Source organism: Ornithorhynchus anatinus, chromosome X2 (assembly GCF_004115215.2).
Source record: "Ornithorhynchus anatinus isolate Pmale09 chromosome X2, mOrnAna1.pri.v4, whole genome shotgun sequence".
Classification (NCBI taxonomy): Eukaryota; Metazoa; Chordata; class Mammalia; order Monotremata; family Ornithorhynchidae; genus Ornithorhynchus; species Ornithorhynchus anatinus.
In genome coordinates this window covers 11,448,800-11,464,264 of record NC_041750.1, presented here as the reverse complement: position 1 = coordinate 11,464,264, position 15,465 = coordinate 11,448,800, and the positions used below count along the sequence as shown (strand labels likewise).

Genomic DNA, 15,465 nt, shown 5'->3' with positions numbered 1-15,465 from the left:
CACCACACGGTGCCACTCGATATATCCACCCAGCTGGCACTGAGCCATCGATGCCCTTCGGGTGCCATCCTGGAGCCAGCTGGGTCCCCATCTAACCGTAGTATTTTTCAGGCCACACTCGGTAGCTTGTCAGGGACAGTGTCAGGGATGAGATAACGTAGGGTGGAATCAAAAATCACACCGGAGTCTAGACAGGGTAAACCTATTGCTTCTAAGTTGTCTGCAAGACCTGTCAGTCAATCATAGAAGGAAATCAAATTGGTGGTCTGGCAAATATTTGCTCTTCCCCTGGCCTTGTGGAGTGCTTCCTAACAGCTTAAATTCTTCTAGGCGTTGAACACTGTCAGCTGAACGTTGTCTTAGGCTCTTACCAGATGTCGACATCAAGCAGATGGTCTTCCCGTGTTTTCAAAGCAGTCACAGCCCTTTTCCTTTTCTGTCTGAGTCCAATGTCTATTGACTTCTCCTGCACCCCTCCTCCCCAGCCGCCGAGTAGTCTTCCAAAATGACGGCCAGTGACTCCGCTATAACATCCCCAATTCTGCGAGGCCCTGCTGATTCCCAGACAGCCGACCAGTGGTTTTAAGTTATCTTTTAACTATTTTCTTTCCCTTTTCTAGCTTGGCTTTCCACCCTCCCATCCTTCCGTCCCAGGTGACACTTGCTCTGGTTCACTGGTGGCAGTTGATCTTTAACAACCAACAGAGGTGAAGAAAATTCCTTAAAAGCTTTTCAGGACCATCGGTCGTCTACCTTCCCACTCCCTGTCCGGGAGGGAGACAGTTTCCTTATACCGCCTGTGGCTAGGGTAGTTGAAAAATGTATATAGTAATGTGGGGGCTACCTTCTTGAAGAAGCTTACGGGGGAGAGCCCATGTTGGAATACTTACACTCTCCGCGACACGTGTGCACATACGCCTGACCGTTTCTTCCGACATCACGGCGCACTCTAGCCTGACGGCCATGTGTTGTCGGAAGAATGCTCCCCAGCTGCCCAGTAGCGTCCTCTCCAGAACGCAGAGTGAAAACATGTGTTGTGGGAGAACTGACTGCATGGGTTACCTTTTAGGTCTCATCTGAGCTGCATCTCCTTTCTGGCTTCAGCCTTTCTAATCTTCTCCCTACACGATCATTCTGTTTCCTTACATTCCTCTTCAGGAACCTAGCCTAATTTCCACCTTTTGTGGCTTTCCCTTTTGCCTTTCGGGGACTCTGTATAGTTCTGGGCTTAACCAGCTTGAGATCTTGTTCCCCTTCGGGTCCTTTCCCATTCATCACTTTGATTTGTTCCTGTGCTGGCAGAACTTTCTGTTGAAAAACAGCCAGTTTTCTTGGACTCTTTGGCCTCTTCAGCTTCTTTCCACCAGCTCCTTCCTACTACTAGTGCTCAAAGCTTGTTCAAATTTGCTTCCCTAAAGTTCATTTTCCTTTCCTTCCTTGCTGGACTTCTTCCCTTCCTTTCCTTTGGTTCTTGAATGGAGTCATTCTTATGATCCTTTCCACCCAGGTGGCCGTCCACCTTTAGGTCCTTGACTAATTCTTCCTCGCTACAAAGAATCTGAAAAGGGTGTTTGTCTTAGTTGATTCCTCTCCTTTCTGAACTAGGAAATTGTCCACATTGCAATCCAAACACTTGTTTGATGATCTGTGACCTGCTAAATTGTTTTTCCAGCAGATATCTGGGTAGTTAAAAGTCCCCCATCACCACCAGATCCTGACCCCAAGCCACTTTGGTAAGTTGACCAAAGAAGGCCAACTGTGTGTTGTGTTTGGGGTGTGAGTAGATGTGTGCAGATACGTGTGCTGAGCGTGTGCATATGTATGTGTGAGCATGTATGTGCATGTGTGCAGCCCCATGCATGCATGTATCTGTGCATGTGTGCAGGTGTGTATGAGTGTGTTGCATGCCTGTAGGTGAAACCCCCTCCCTTCCCAAGGACAGCATCTTAAGTCTCAGTGTCTCTGCCAGCTCCAGAGGAGGCCCACGTGGGCTCCTTCGTTACAAATGACAGACTCTCAGAGGCTAAGTTCTAGTGACATGCACGTCTTCCTTCTCTCCCTCCTTCCCTGCCTGGGGTACCAGGCCGGCCCCGGGGGAGGAGCATCCCAGAATGGAGAGCCTCCTTCTGCCCCCTCCACGCCCCCCCCACCCCCGAGATTCTGGAGGCAGCGGAGCACTTGAGGGAGGATGGGGAGCACAGGGTGATTCACCTCGTCTCTGCTAAGTCCCAGGACCCCTGTCAGGCATAGCCCCTTGCCAAATGCCAAGCCGCCAAGGGCTAAAGCCATGCCCGGCCCAGAGAAGGGCCAGGAACCAGTCTGGGTGTTGGGGCCACAGCCAGGAAACCACCGGAGAGGAGAGGGCAACCCCGTGCCAGCTATCGGCGGCTTCGTTCCTTTCCCTGGCCCAGGCTCACTGGCTAATGAGAACAGCCCCCAGACCACACCAAAGGCTTGGCTGGCTGGCACGGGGCCCCTCCTCCTGTCCTCCCCCTCCCCCCGCCCACCCCGGGCTCCGGTTTCTGGGGGCTGCTGGCACCCACACACTGCCTGTTAACTGGGAGGGAAGCTCTGTGATTATAGAGGAAACCGGCAAATTATAGACTTTGGTTCCAAGGATCAGAAGAAGCAGCCGAAGCCTAGGGAAGGATTCCAAACCCCACCCCACCACCCTAGGGCTCCCTCCACCCCCCCCCATTTCCCCTCCGGCAGAATTTAACCCTCTGACTTCTCCAGCCCCTGGAATAACCCCCTCCTCACCGCCTTCCCCGCAGCCCACCAGCTAAGATGTGAAATGTGCTCTGAGATTCACAGGCCCTGGTGGGTTGATGCAGAGAGGGTCAAGTCCATCAGCCAGAGCACAAGCATGCCCATTGCAGCCACCCTTCCCTCCCCACTCCCCCCATGCTTACCCCCATCCTGGCAGGCAGAGCAGAGAGGCCACAGCCCCCACCCCCCAAAAGCCCCACCACATTCTAGAGAACTCCAAATAACAGTGGTGGCCTAAGGAGAGGAACCTGTGCCATCCGGGGACACTGGAAACTGTCAGAGCCATTTGGAGGGGTGGAAGGGGAGGCCTCAGGGAAACAAATGGGAAAAATGGCAACGGCCAAAGTAGGTGGGGAGGAAATCGAAACTGCCTTGTGCCAACTAGCCCCCGGGGCCAAGTCATGGCCCCTCGGGAACTTTGTGAGACACTAGCTTCACCCGCCAGGGCGTCTTTCCTCTCAACATGATAGTCCAGGGGCAAGAGAAAACCGCAGTCTCTAGCAGACCCAACGTGGGAATGGCCCAATTCCTGCGCATGCATACCCCCCACTCCACTCTCCCTACTCTCCTCCCCCAGAGCAGCAGCCCAGCCCACAGTGCTCACTGACGGGAGGGTGGCACAGCAAGGAGGGCAATGGGCATTTAGCAGCAGGGATGGCAGGAGGGTGAAGGGAAGAAAGTATGGCTGAAGCCTCTGCAGAAATGAGTCTCTGGCAGCTGCCTCAAGAAATGGACCCTCATCCTGGCCCAGCTAATAGATGACAGGAAGGAGTTTGATTATCCATTTTCTCTCTCCCCCCCCCATCCCCCACCCTTCCTCTCCCCACCACTAATCACTTTTGGTTCTCATTGGCCCTAACTGAGCGATGACACGGACAGAGGCGTTCACAGGTTGAAAGGGTGGGGGACTTGGAAGGTCAAGGGACTGGATGGGATGGAATCAAGATTTGAGGACATCATGACAACACCAGCTTCTCTGATGCTGACCCTTGTCTCTCTCTCCTCTCTCTCTCTCTCTCTCTTCCCCTCTCCATCCCCCGCCCCCCATCCACCCTTCATTTCCTTCCTTTCCTCCCTCCAGTCCTGGTATCTGGGATAACCGAAGCCTCCTCCGCATCTCCCTTCTCCCGGGTCTCGGAGATCCTGAAGGGAGGGAAAGGCAGCGCCCGGTCAAGGTTTTCGGCGGAGAGAAAAAGCGAGTGAGGAAGCAGCCCAGCTGCTGCCGCTACCACCACCCTACACAAAAGAAAAAAAAAGAAAAAAAAGAAAGAAAAAAAAGAGGAAGAGAGAAGTTCAGACTTTCTCCAAAACCAACCAACCGACAAGCACGCAAGGCTAATCATCCAGTGGCCAGAGACACTTTGCCCCATTGACCGATGCTGCCCTGGCCCAAGAACAGGCCCAGATCTTCCAGCAAGTGCTTAATCGCACCAGTCCCCGCAGGGGCCCAGGGCTCTCTGCAAGCAGAATATGCAAAACAGCGGTGTTCTAACTTATCCGTTCCCTTGCCACCTGTGATGAGAGGACCTATCTTGCCTCCCCATCATCTTCATCTCCTTGGGCCCGGTCAGCCACGTCGTTGGCATCAGGTGGGTCAAGGGAGCCTCCTGTTCACACCAAAGGCCTTTCCTGTGCCTAAGGATGGCGGGTTCTGACAAGATAGGCGGGTAAATCTGGGCCGTGGTTTTTTTTCTTCTCCCAGATGGCCCCAGCCTCTGGAAGGGAAGAGCTGGGTGCAGCTGGTGCGTTAGGCTCCCCCGCCCCACCTGCTGTCTCTTGTCCCCCATCCCCCGTCCTTCCCCCTTGGGCAGGTGGGACCACCCGGGCTCGGCCAGCGGCTGGATGGCGGCGTTCCGATGGGGCTGGTGCCCTCGGCGCCCTCGGTGCCCCGCCCAACTGGGTTCAGAAACGCCTACCAAGGTGGCCCATCTCCAGTGGGACTGGGGGCAGCAGTGGGGGATGCGGGGGGCGTTGCTCAGAATGGCCCAGGTGGGGGCAGCTCGCAAAATCCGGGGGTGGAAGGCGGAAGGAGGTAAGGCTCTGCAAGCCGGCGAGCATCAGCAGTGGGCGGGGTGAGACGACTGTCAGGATCGGCTGGGCACCGGGCTGGGGAGTATGCTCTCAGTGGGACGTTCGGGTGATGTGAAAGGGACAGGTGTTTCTGGCATGAGGTTCTTTGACGATGGGATCCGGGAACTGACCCTGGCTGGACAAGAGGCAAGCATGCTGGCACCGAACCAAGGACAAATCTAAATTCTCCTCGTGAAACAAGAGACCGATCATGGCTCCTCCATTTTTAGCCGCTTCTAATTTGGCCAAAGACCCCGATCCATGCCCACCCCTTCATTTCTGCCCCCCACCCCCACCCCCTCCCCACCCCCAGCCTTTCAGAATTGGTCTTTCGCCCCTGCCGGCGAACGCCGTTTGAGAGAAACAGTCTTTATGCCGTTGCCTTAGACACAGCAAGTCCAGGTTCCCAGAGTCTCCTGCTCCATGCCAGAGGTTCACGGTCTTTCCGAGTAGGGGCCTCTGGGCAGGTTGACTCTGGAAGGGCAGGTGGGGCTGCTGAGAGGGCAAAGAGTTGGGAAGAGAGACTCCCCCAGAAATCCCACACCTCACCTGACCAAGGGTCAGGCTAGAGGGGAAGGACTGCATTGCACATACCGTAGGAAATGCACTTTCTAGGAAGGGGATGAAACAAGGGGGGGAATGTTGAATATCCAATCCCACTCGAACTGCCCCACCCCGATTTTCCATCCATCCCTGGTTCCTGTAGGATGGTGTCAGGAGACTCTCTGGGGCTTTGACCGCCCCCACCCCTTTGCCTCACCCCCACCACCCCATCCACCTCCCCGGGGAAGGTGATGCCCCGATTTTCTCTTTACAAAATATCTTTGAGTCTGTTCTCTCCAACACGCCTCCCTACCACCACCCCTTCCAGATTTAGTCCTCTCTGCTCCCCTGGCTCTCTCCTCCCACCTTGGCTGGGAAGCAGAACAGGAGGGGTTAAAGTGCCTGAATTCTGGACCCCTACCCTCTCGGCTGGACGTGAGGGGAGGGAGCAGGGAAACCGGAGGGAGAAACCAGGCATGCCTCAGCCTCCTTTGCCCTCGGTACTCAGCTGGGACCCCTTCACCGGAGAGCAGACCCAGAGCCAGGGGTGTCATGAGACCTGAGCGGTTGTAGTCATCTGAGTGCCCTGGTGTCCCATGCAATCCATGGTGGCTCCCGGGGCCGATTGCCCTCCTGCTCAGAACCCCATCCAGGGAGGGACAGTTCAGCCACTGTCATCTCTTTCCCTCATTCGTAGCTCACCGCCTTGATCTTGACCATCTCCTCCAAGGGGTCCTAACAGGGGCCCCCAGAAGCTCCTCCATCTGCCAGAGGGTGGCCACTGGCTCCCGGCCAGCTTGAACAGCTCTTTGGCACTGGAGTCATAGGCCGCTTGCTACTTAACCACCTGCCCTGTCCCTCTCGGTTGTCCCGATGCTTCCAAATTTCTTCCCTCCCAAGGCCCTTTAGGATCAGGCTCATTCCTGGAGGGGCTCCTCCAGAAGCAAGGTGCATGGGATTGCCTCTGGCCTCGGGGATCTTCTCAAGAAGAGCGAGGAAACAGGAAGAAACCAAAATGTGCGACTGGGTGTCCCCCTGGAAAATTCTTTCCTCTTCACCTCCAGCCTCGTGCCCAGATAGACTAGGTGGGGCTCGGTGGAGACGGGCCAGGATTTGGACCGCTCCAGAGGTATGGGGCCCTCTTTCCATCCAGGCACCCCCTCTCTGCTAGTGCCTTACACCAGGGAAGCAGGGCTCTGCCCCAGCCATCGTTCTGCAGGGGTCAAAGCCGGGCAGCTGAAGGGAACCCATTTGCACTTTGTTTTTCCATTTGGTGTCTCCCCCCCCACCCCCGCCACGCTGTCTCCCCTGGGAGAGAGGAATCACCACCACCACCCCCATCCTGAGGAAGAGAGTTATGGAACCAGCACCAGCGGGAGGTGCTGCGGGCAAGTTCTGGAGAAGGCTGAGATCGAGAAAGACACTTTTCTCCCCCGCTTGGGAAAAACGTGCTGTTTGCAAGACCAAAACTGGAAGGGGAGTTATGCCTCAGCTTCTGCCCAGCCAATGCTGGGCACGGGGTACCTGGTGCAGGGCACCTGGCCCACTAGTTAACACCTTCTGCCAGACCTGGGCATCACTTAGACATTTCCGTTGACCCGCACTGATAACACTAAGCTCAGGAACCCAGACCTCAGCCTCCCCTTCCTGTCTGGCTGTTCCAGTTGGGGAAGAGTTAGGGGAAAGGCAAAGCCTTGGATAGCTTTGGCCCTTCTGCCCATTCCCAGTATGGTCTGGCTGGAGAATGCAACTCTGAAGAGGGAGAGAGCAAGAGAGAAGGAGTTGAACAGGACAGAGATATGTGTCGCACACCCCCAAACTCCTTATCCATCAATGCATCTAAGCACCCGCTCTAACTGAGGGGTGAAGCCACACATCTAGTTCCTCCAGAGAGCAAGGAACGCCTCTTAAGAGGAACCAAAGGAATTGATTTTGAAGATCTCCATGGAGCAGATTTTTAGAGCTTCGAGATTCTGGTCTCTTTGCCCTTTCTTATGAACTCTCTTCTTTCTCTTCCTCCACCTGATGCATCAGAATTCCCTCACTCAGCTTAGCAACAAGATTTTCCTCTCAAACAAGGACAGGGGCTTATAAAAACCAATTGACCCCAAAGCGAAAGACCAGAGCCCTCTTTCCCTCCCTCCTCTGCCCCCTCACCCCGTGCCCCCCACCCCATCATGGGTACCATTTCTTTCGAGCTTTAGCAATGGTGAATTGATCATAAATGGCCCAAGGTGATCTTTGTGCAATTAACCTTGCCCCCAAAGCCTTGGTCAGGGTCCAGTGTGAACAGAAGCAAGAGCCTCTCTTCGAAGGAGATTGGAGAGGGGAGGGGGGACTGGAGGGAAAGGAAGGGGGACTTTATAGGTGCAGGAGATCTGACCTCACAGAACTGAGCTGAGAGGGTGCTGGGACAGCAAGATGGTGGAGAGGGGAAAAATTAAACATACAGATAACTGCATGGTGCTTTAACAGGAACTCATGTGACCTAGCTCAAGCTATCAGCTACAGGCTGATAAGTGCATGGCAGATTATAACTGGCTCTACCTTTTCCCCCAACCCCTCCTCTTAAAAAAAAAAGATTATAAAAAAGTAAAAAAATCCATGTTTCCTAATTTGCACGAAATTTTTTACCACATGATGTGCCTTGCCTTCTGAGAATAAGTATTAACTTTAATGATATCACCGCACAGAAATAGCTGCATGCACTGGCTCGTGTAGTTAAACAAAAAAATTGAAAAGGGGGACGTATTTCCATTTGTGAAACCATTCAGCATTTAGACCTCTGTTTCCGTTGAGCCCTCAGAGGGGCCTTCTGTACCATCTGTCTTGGTCACTTTCCTTTTCCCCTTGCCTTCTTCCCTCCCCTGAAGCAAAAATTTCCGAGGCTTAGGCGGGCATTTTGAAAACAGAAGTCACAGCCCTCCTGTGGAATCTCGAACACCTGGACTTTAACTGTCCCTAAAGCCATCAAAACTGCCATTTGTTCAGACACAAATGTGATGCCCCACCAAATTGGGAAGCCCACACCCAGAGCATCTCTGTAGGGCTCAGATTGGTGCTGGGAGCCCATGACCAAGAGAGACGGCCTTTCTTCTCTCTTCCTGCCCCTGTCCAACCCTGGCCCTGGGTCTTGCCAAAATGGACAGTGGGCTACCCCTCCCATGAGTCTTTATGTCAAGTCTTCGAAACCATCTGTTGATGGATTCTTCTTTTTCTCTTCTAACTGACAACCTCCCCTTGTTACATGTCTTCCAGCTGTTAATGCGAAATGCATCCGGAATGAGAAATATGCAATACCTGTTTTGTCTATATCAATAGGTCTTTTAGCTAAGATTCTCGATGACTAACTGATCTGAAGCAGGAGGGGAGCATGGGTGTGGGTGGGGGGGGAGCGGGGCGGGGGCGGAAAGTTTGTTGCTTCATTTTGATGGACGGATGAATATGGATGTTGATGATTTACATTTTTTAAACTTGACCAAAGTTAGACAACTGTAGTGTGCGTGCGCTGTAACATCTTCCCATCCCTGCCAGAGGAACATGGGGGAATCTGGGCTTCCTGGATTATTCTTAACAATGCTTTCTTTCCTCTTTGTAAGGGAGCAGGGCAAGAGTTTGGGGTGAAAGGTCAGATTCTTCGACCTCCGCTGTGAAGGGCAAGCTCCCATCCTCTTCCCTCCATCCCTAAGTGCCCTCCCTCCCCCCCCCCCCGGTTTTGGAGGGGAGGGAGCAACAGCCTATCCTCTGTCCTCTAAAGCCAGACAATTGCCCTCCTCCACCCAATGATCAGTTAATGACCTTGTTTTTAAAGGACACTCATCTCACCCCATAGATCTTTCTATCTTTCATGCACTTTCTTGTGGGGGGAGGGGCGGGGGAAAACGGCGGGGGTGGGGGGACGGACACAGTCCTGTAGGCCAAGCCAGAGGCTGCAGCATGGTCTTAGTGTCTCATGGTTCAGGTGGTCAGAGCTGAGCATTTTGGAGCAGAAGGTGGGGGAGAAAAAGAGAACAAAAGACTATGGGGAAGAGGAACGAGGGCAGGGGGAGTTGCAGGGGGCTCCCCTCTGTCACTTCAGCCCCCTCAGACCAGTTAGATAGGCGGGGGCCATGTGAGGGGTTCTTTAGAGCCCAAGTTAGAAGGGAGAGAGAGAGGGGTAGGAGCTAGTTGGGACACTGAAAACAAACCACATCTTTAAGCATCAGTCCACAAGTCACAGGAGAAAAGCATCAAAGGCTCGGGGGCCCTTAGCAGAGGAGGGCTCCTCCTCGGTGGTGAGGCGGAAGGAGGGGCCCATGATATTGGAGAAGACGACCATGTTTTGATTCCTACCCCTTGGCCCCGGGTCTGAACACTTGACAGTTTTCATACTATAGAGAGATGCTGGGAGGTTCCCCTTTAAGGGTCATCAGGCCCTTGACCCAGTCCAGACAAACAGGGGTCACTCCTGTTCTTAAAGACCTTTGGAGACAGGAGAGAGAAGCCTCTTGAACAAGGAGCCTGAGGTACCACTTCCCCATAATCTCCCGCCCTTTTTCCTCATCCCATCCTCAAGAAGCCCCCGGGCAGAGGGTGGTGGTGTGTTTTTCTGCCAGAACAATGCAAAATGCTGGTAGCTTTAGTTTTTATTTTGTTTAAGAAAATAAGGAAAAGAGAAAAAGCAAAAAAAAGGCAAAACCCATCATCCTTTTTAACATGTGTAAGGAAAAAAAGTGTTTTTCTAAAAAAAAAAAAAAACTAACAAAACAAAAACAGCTACTGACCACCCCGCAAGAGGGCAGTAGTTGGGATTCTGACAGGTTCCTCTTCCAGTGGGGAAGCATTTCCCTTCAGGAACCCTCCACATCCCACCCAACCCCCTCAGCCCCCTCCACCCCCCACCCCCAGCCCCCAACCCTCCTCAGTGCAAGAGGGAGGGTTGCCTAGGCAGCCCATATCTCAAGTGGCTTGTTTTGAACCAGGGAAGCCAAAGGAAAGACAAGAGGACTGAACCTCTCTTTCATTGGCAGAAACCATCCCGGGAAGGCTCTCTCCCCTCAACCAGGAATCTTAGGCAGATCCCTGATGCCGAGCCGGGAGTAGACAGGGAGGTTATACAGGTGAAAGGAAACTGGAAGACGGACCCGCTGACCCAGACCCTTTGGTGTCGCTGAGAGCAGTCTCCGGCGCCAGACCTCCCAACCTTCTAGCCCCTCTCCGCCCCCTGGCCAGATAACAAGGGCAACCAGGGAGACCGTGAGCCATCCACACACCCCAGGCAGACCCCCTCAAGATCCACATACCTTCCAGATGAAAGCACTTAGATTTTTGACTGTCGATTGGCAGAGACGACAGCAAAAAGCCAAACCTAACCCCCATGCACCCTTGCACCTTGGACAACCAGATTCACCCCTTCAGACATGAGTTGCTTCTTGGCTCAGCACTCCGGTCCCCTGCTATCTGGGTAGGGAGCGGAAAGAGGAAGAATGGGCTACCCTGGGTCTAGTTCTTCCAAAGAAAAGCCTGCAGGTCCTCATCCCCATCTTGCCGGCCTTGGGCTCCATTCCTTCTCCCTGCTTCTGCCCGCATCTGAGACCCTGGGAGATTCCCCCGCCCCCAACCCTGGGTCCGGTGGCTTGAGTCCTTCGAGCAGGTCAGTTAATGAGAGAAGTTGGTCTTTTTCCTTCTTCCTCGTTCCCTGGAGAAGTTTGCACTGTACCACCTGTACCCGCTTTTCCTTTCCGTAGCTCCAGAGCCTCTGGTCTCAGGGAGGAAGAGGGAGAAATGGTGGGGGGGGGGGGGTGCCTGGGTGCTGCCTAGCCCCAGCACTCTGGATGAGCCAGGCAAAGGGGGTGGCCAGAGCAGAAGGGTCGGATAATTCCTAAGGGACTGACGCCACCACCTCCTGCCGCTGCCCCCTTCCCCCGCCCCCCACTTCTCACTTGGAAGAAGTCTGCAAAAATAAAAATTCCTTTCCTGGAGGGGAGGAGGGATCAGATCCCCCTTCACCTGGCTCCCAGGCTCCAGGGGAATATGCAAATGCCGACGCTGCCTCCTTTTTCATCCTATTTGATAGTTTCTTTTTTCTTCTTTAGGAGGGCTGGTTTGTGTTTTCTTTACTGTCTTGTTTGTGGCCCCAGGAATCAGGGGGACCTCTCTCTCCCCAGCTTTCTGTGAGGCTGGGGTGGAGGGCAGTCGGGGGTGGGGTGGGGGGGACGGTGCACCGTCCCCAGCCCTGAGAAGTTTTTGAAATATCCAGAAGTGTGTTTGGAAGGCAAAGAGGAGCGGTCTAGGGGTCCATTTTGTTGGGTTGAGATCACGATGGGTGATGGGTGGAACAAAGAGAGGTTCAGAGCTGCCTCCCCTTTTCTGTGGGGCCCTGAGACCCCTGCAGGTCAGATTCCTGCTCAACTCTGACCTTGAAAGATGTGGGAAGGAACTGTGCCTACACCTTAAGCATATAGTTCCCTGCTCACTTCTGGGCTCAGGCTGTAACTGCTCTTTAACCTTCTTTCACCCTCTCGCGCACACAAATCCCCCCCGCCCCAACAACCCCATCCCCACCCCGATGGAGCCTAAGACTTGCTAGTTCTAGGCATTCTGCTAGATTTGTCCCCAGATAGAAGCCCCACCCCTAAAACCTGCTGTAGAAGAGAGGGCTGGTGAGAGGGAGGGAGGGAGGGAGAGAGTGCAAGAGAGATGGAGACGGATTAAAAGAGAGGGAAAGAGAGAGAGCGCAGGTGGTTCTGCCATTCCAGAGACATGTGCTGTGGGTCCAGAATCTGTTTTCAGAGCTGGGTTCTTCTGGGCCCTGAGCAGTTTACTCTTCTAGAGTTTCTTGACAATCAGGTTTCTAAGGGAGGAAGAGGGAGGACGGAGCAAAGTCACTGAAAATGCCAGGGATGAGGAAGTGAGGGTCCCGCTTCCGTCAGAAAGAGGACAGCCTAGGGACCCCCACAAATCACTGTGCCTCTCTTCTCTCTTGCCCCACCAGACAATCCCAAGATCACGACTCCTCACCACCCCCCAACTCCTGCTACCCATGGATTCAATTTCCAACCTGTCCCCTCCCCCCCCACCCCCCCCCCACCTCTCTGGGGCTCAAGTCCCAGCAGGACCCTACCAGCTTTAGGCTTGGCCTGGGCCTTAGCTCTTTCATGCACTACAGTTTTCTCCTAAAGAAGGGGTCAGGTTATGGCGGAGGCCAGGGAGGAGGAAGGAGCAAGGAGCCAACATTTAAACAAATAGGACCTATCCGTAGACATTTATGTGCTTATATATGCATATATATATATACATATATATATACATATATATATATATGGTGCTACCAGGAGGTGATATCCAGAGACTGACCCCTCAGGAGGGGAGCTGGCTTTGCGCCTGACTCTGTTGTTTGGGATGACTGGGAGGGATAAGGACAGGCGCATGCAAAATCTCAGCTTCCCTCCTCCTCCCCTCCCATCGCTCCAACACTTGCAATGGCCAGGCCGTGTTGATGGTACTTTAAACTGCAATGTAGGGTTATACATATATATATATATATAATTTTTTGTAATATGAATTATAAATTGCTGCTTTTTGTTTATTTGTTTCTCTAACTTGCACATCATCCTGGGGGTCTTCATTTGTATTTTGTATTTTCAAGCTAAAGGAGCTTAACACCATTCCCTAACCTGGTGTGATCTCCACCTCCCCACTCTCCCGCCCCCCCTTCCCCCCCCCCCCCCCCCCCCCCCCCCGTCTCTCCTCCAAGTGCTTCCAGAACTCCCATCATGCCCCAGCCCATCCCCAACATCTCAACAACCAGCCTGCTCCACTCCCTTCAGATGCCCCCTCCCACCACCCTCCCCTCACCGCTTGATTTCCTGTCCCCACCCCTCCCCTGAGGCGTCACATGCTCATCTCCTGTTTGTGATTAATAATAATGACAGTGGTAATAATACTTCAGATTGGGAGGAGGAGAGAAAGCCCAACACAAAGCAAAACCAGCAGGTCTCTGACTACATCAATACCAAAAATCCTTCCCACACAGTGCCTCTCACTTGACTGCTGGTTTGGCTTTAAGGGCCTTTCTTATCTCTGCATCTTGTTCACTTTGCGAATCCGGGGAGGGGCAGGAAGGGCCTCACTACTGTGATGGGGAGGGAATGGCTAGGTCCTCTCTGTTGAGATCCTTGGGGAGAGTCCCCAGCCGGTTTCTAGGAAGCTCCGTGGCTTGAGAGCTATTCTAAATGATTTGCAGGGTTGGGAACAAAAGCCAGGGCATCCTGAAGGGCACGAGCACGTGTTTCTTGGAGCCCGCGAGCCCAAATGGCTACCGGACCCGCCGACCTTAGCAAGAGAATTTCCTTCGCTGGCTCCAATCTGACAGAGCACTCCCAGATGGACATGAGTCTGGAGGGGTCGGCCCTTGGGAGCAGAAGGGTGCCCAGCTATCTGGGCAGGGAAACACCCCCTTCCCCAAATCCCGGGATCCAGCCACCCCCGCCCCGGATCTGAGCTCCCTAGTCCCTGGGCTTGCAGGGTCAGCAGGTATAAGCTGGTGGGGCCTTCCAGAGGCTGTTTCATCCCTCCCCCAGTCTGATCAGTCAAGTACCCAGAATCGAGGTGGGGGGAGGGGGTCTCCTCAGTGTATCCAGTGGCCTTCTCCACCTGCCCAAAAGACCCGCCAGGGAAGAGCTAACTTGACCGCTTCTCCGTCACCCCGCTCCAGGCCAGGGAAGGCTCTGTTCCGGCCAACCGTGCTCCCTGACCCTAGAGCTCAGGCCACGGGGGCTCTGTCTGTCGGGAACCCCGTCTGCCTTCAGAGACTTCTCCCGACTCTTCTCCACTGGGAACCAAGCCCCAGGAGCCAGCCTGGGTCCCCAAGTCCTGAGAGCCCGGTCTGTGGCGGGTGGCTCTGGTGGGGGACGGGGCGGGGGGCAAGGGGGGACGCGGGGAGTGGAAATGAGTTTCCAACTTTCCGTTACTGTTTTTCATTCTTTTTCTGAAAACCAACCAGGGTGAGAGGGAAAGAACAAAATGCCTTGAGCAGCACGGGGCGGGGATGGGGGGGGGTGGGGAGGGGTGGGGGTGGGGGAGGGGGGGAAGGGGGGTGGGGGGAAGGGGGCCAGAGCGGCGGCAGTGGAGAAAGCAAGGATAGAGGGAGGCCGGGGACGGGCTCCGAGAACAGGATGAAATTGAGTGAACGTTCTTTAGAGTTTCCTTTGGGTTTTTTTTTTCCGAGATTTCTTTTTCCATTTATATTTTACCAATATTACGGGAATAGTTACTCTGTTTCTCGCTTCTTGCTTGCTGCACACACACGCATACACACACACACAAACACACACACACACCATGCACCAATCCTCTGGGCAGGGTTGAGGGCGGCCTCAAAAAAGAAAGGAAGAGAAAAGAACGAACTTTAGGTTCTTTTCTTCCAGGGGATGTTTTCCCTTCTCCCTCTCACACCCCCCCCAGTTTGCAATATTGGTCTGGTGTGGGGGAGGGGCCAGTCATCCCCCCAGCCCTACCCAACACCCCCCCACACTTAGTTTCCCCCTTTCCCTTCCCACCCTCCCCTCTCCCTGACTCCCCAACTGGTGCCTCACCGTATTTGATTATAACATTGTATGCAGCCATTACTGTTTAGCGGACGCTCCTACCTACATACAATTAACTGAAAGTGACTATGGTTTTTTTTTTTCCCTATGCAAAAAAAAAAAAAGAAAAAAAGATTAAAAAAAGAAAAAATGTATAAAAAAATTAAACAAGCTATGCTTCAACTCTCCTTGCGTCTGCTGGGCCTTCCTTTTTAATGGATTCGCGCCATCTGGAAAATGTGGGAGAGATGAGACTAAGTGTGTGTGTCTGTTCGTCTGGTATTTGTGAGTGAGATTATCTGAGTGTCTGGGTGTGATGACATCTTTATAGTAGGTGTGCATCTGGGTCTGGGTGTCTTTGCCCTTATTTGAGTAGGTGGAAGAATCTGGGTCTGTGTATGCATCTGGGCGTGTGTGTGTGAATCTGTCATTCAATGGTATTTACTGAGCGCTCACTGTGTGCAAAGCACCAGACTAAGTGCTGAGGAAAAAAAATGACCCTATTGAGAATAGACGT

The 15,465-nt window shown here is 53.6% G+C and overlaps 1 protein-coding gene across 8 annotated transcripts in view; it reads left to right on the top strand.

The window, feature by feature from the left end:
• NFIC (nuclear factor I C) overlaps positions 1 to 11,405 on the top strand; it is a 121,562-nt gene extending 110,157 nt beyond the window's left edge. For 4 of the 8 annotated variants that reach the window (XM_029052747.2, XM_029052748.2, XM_029052743.2 and 1 more), the window contains one exon: positions 3,851 to 11,405. In XM_029052747.2, the coding sequence (XP_028908580.1) occupies positions 3,851 to 3,972 (122 nt within the window). In that variant the 3' untranslated portion in view covers positions 3,973 to 11,405. Of the gene's footprint in view, positions 1 to 1,672; positions 1,734 to 3,850 lie in introns of all 8 variants that reach the window. The other 4 variants (XR_005659560.1, XM_029052746.2, XR_005659559.1 and 1 more) reach the window with 2 other exon arrangements.
• The last annotated feature ends 4,060 nt before the right edge of the window (positions 11,406 to 15,465 follow it).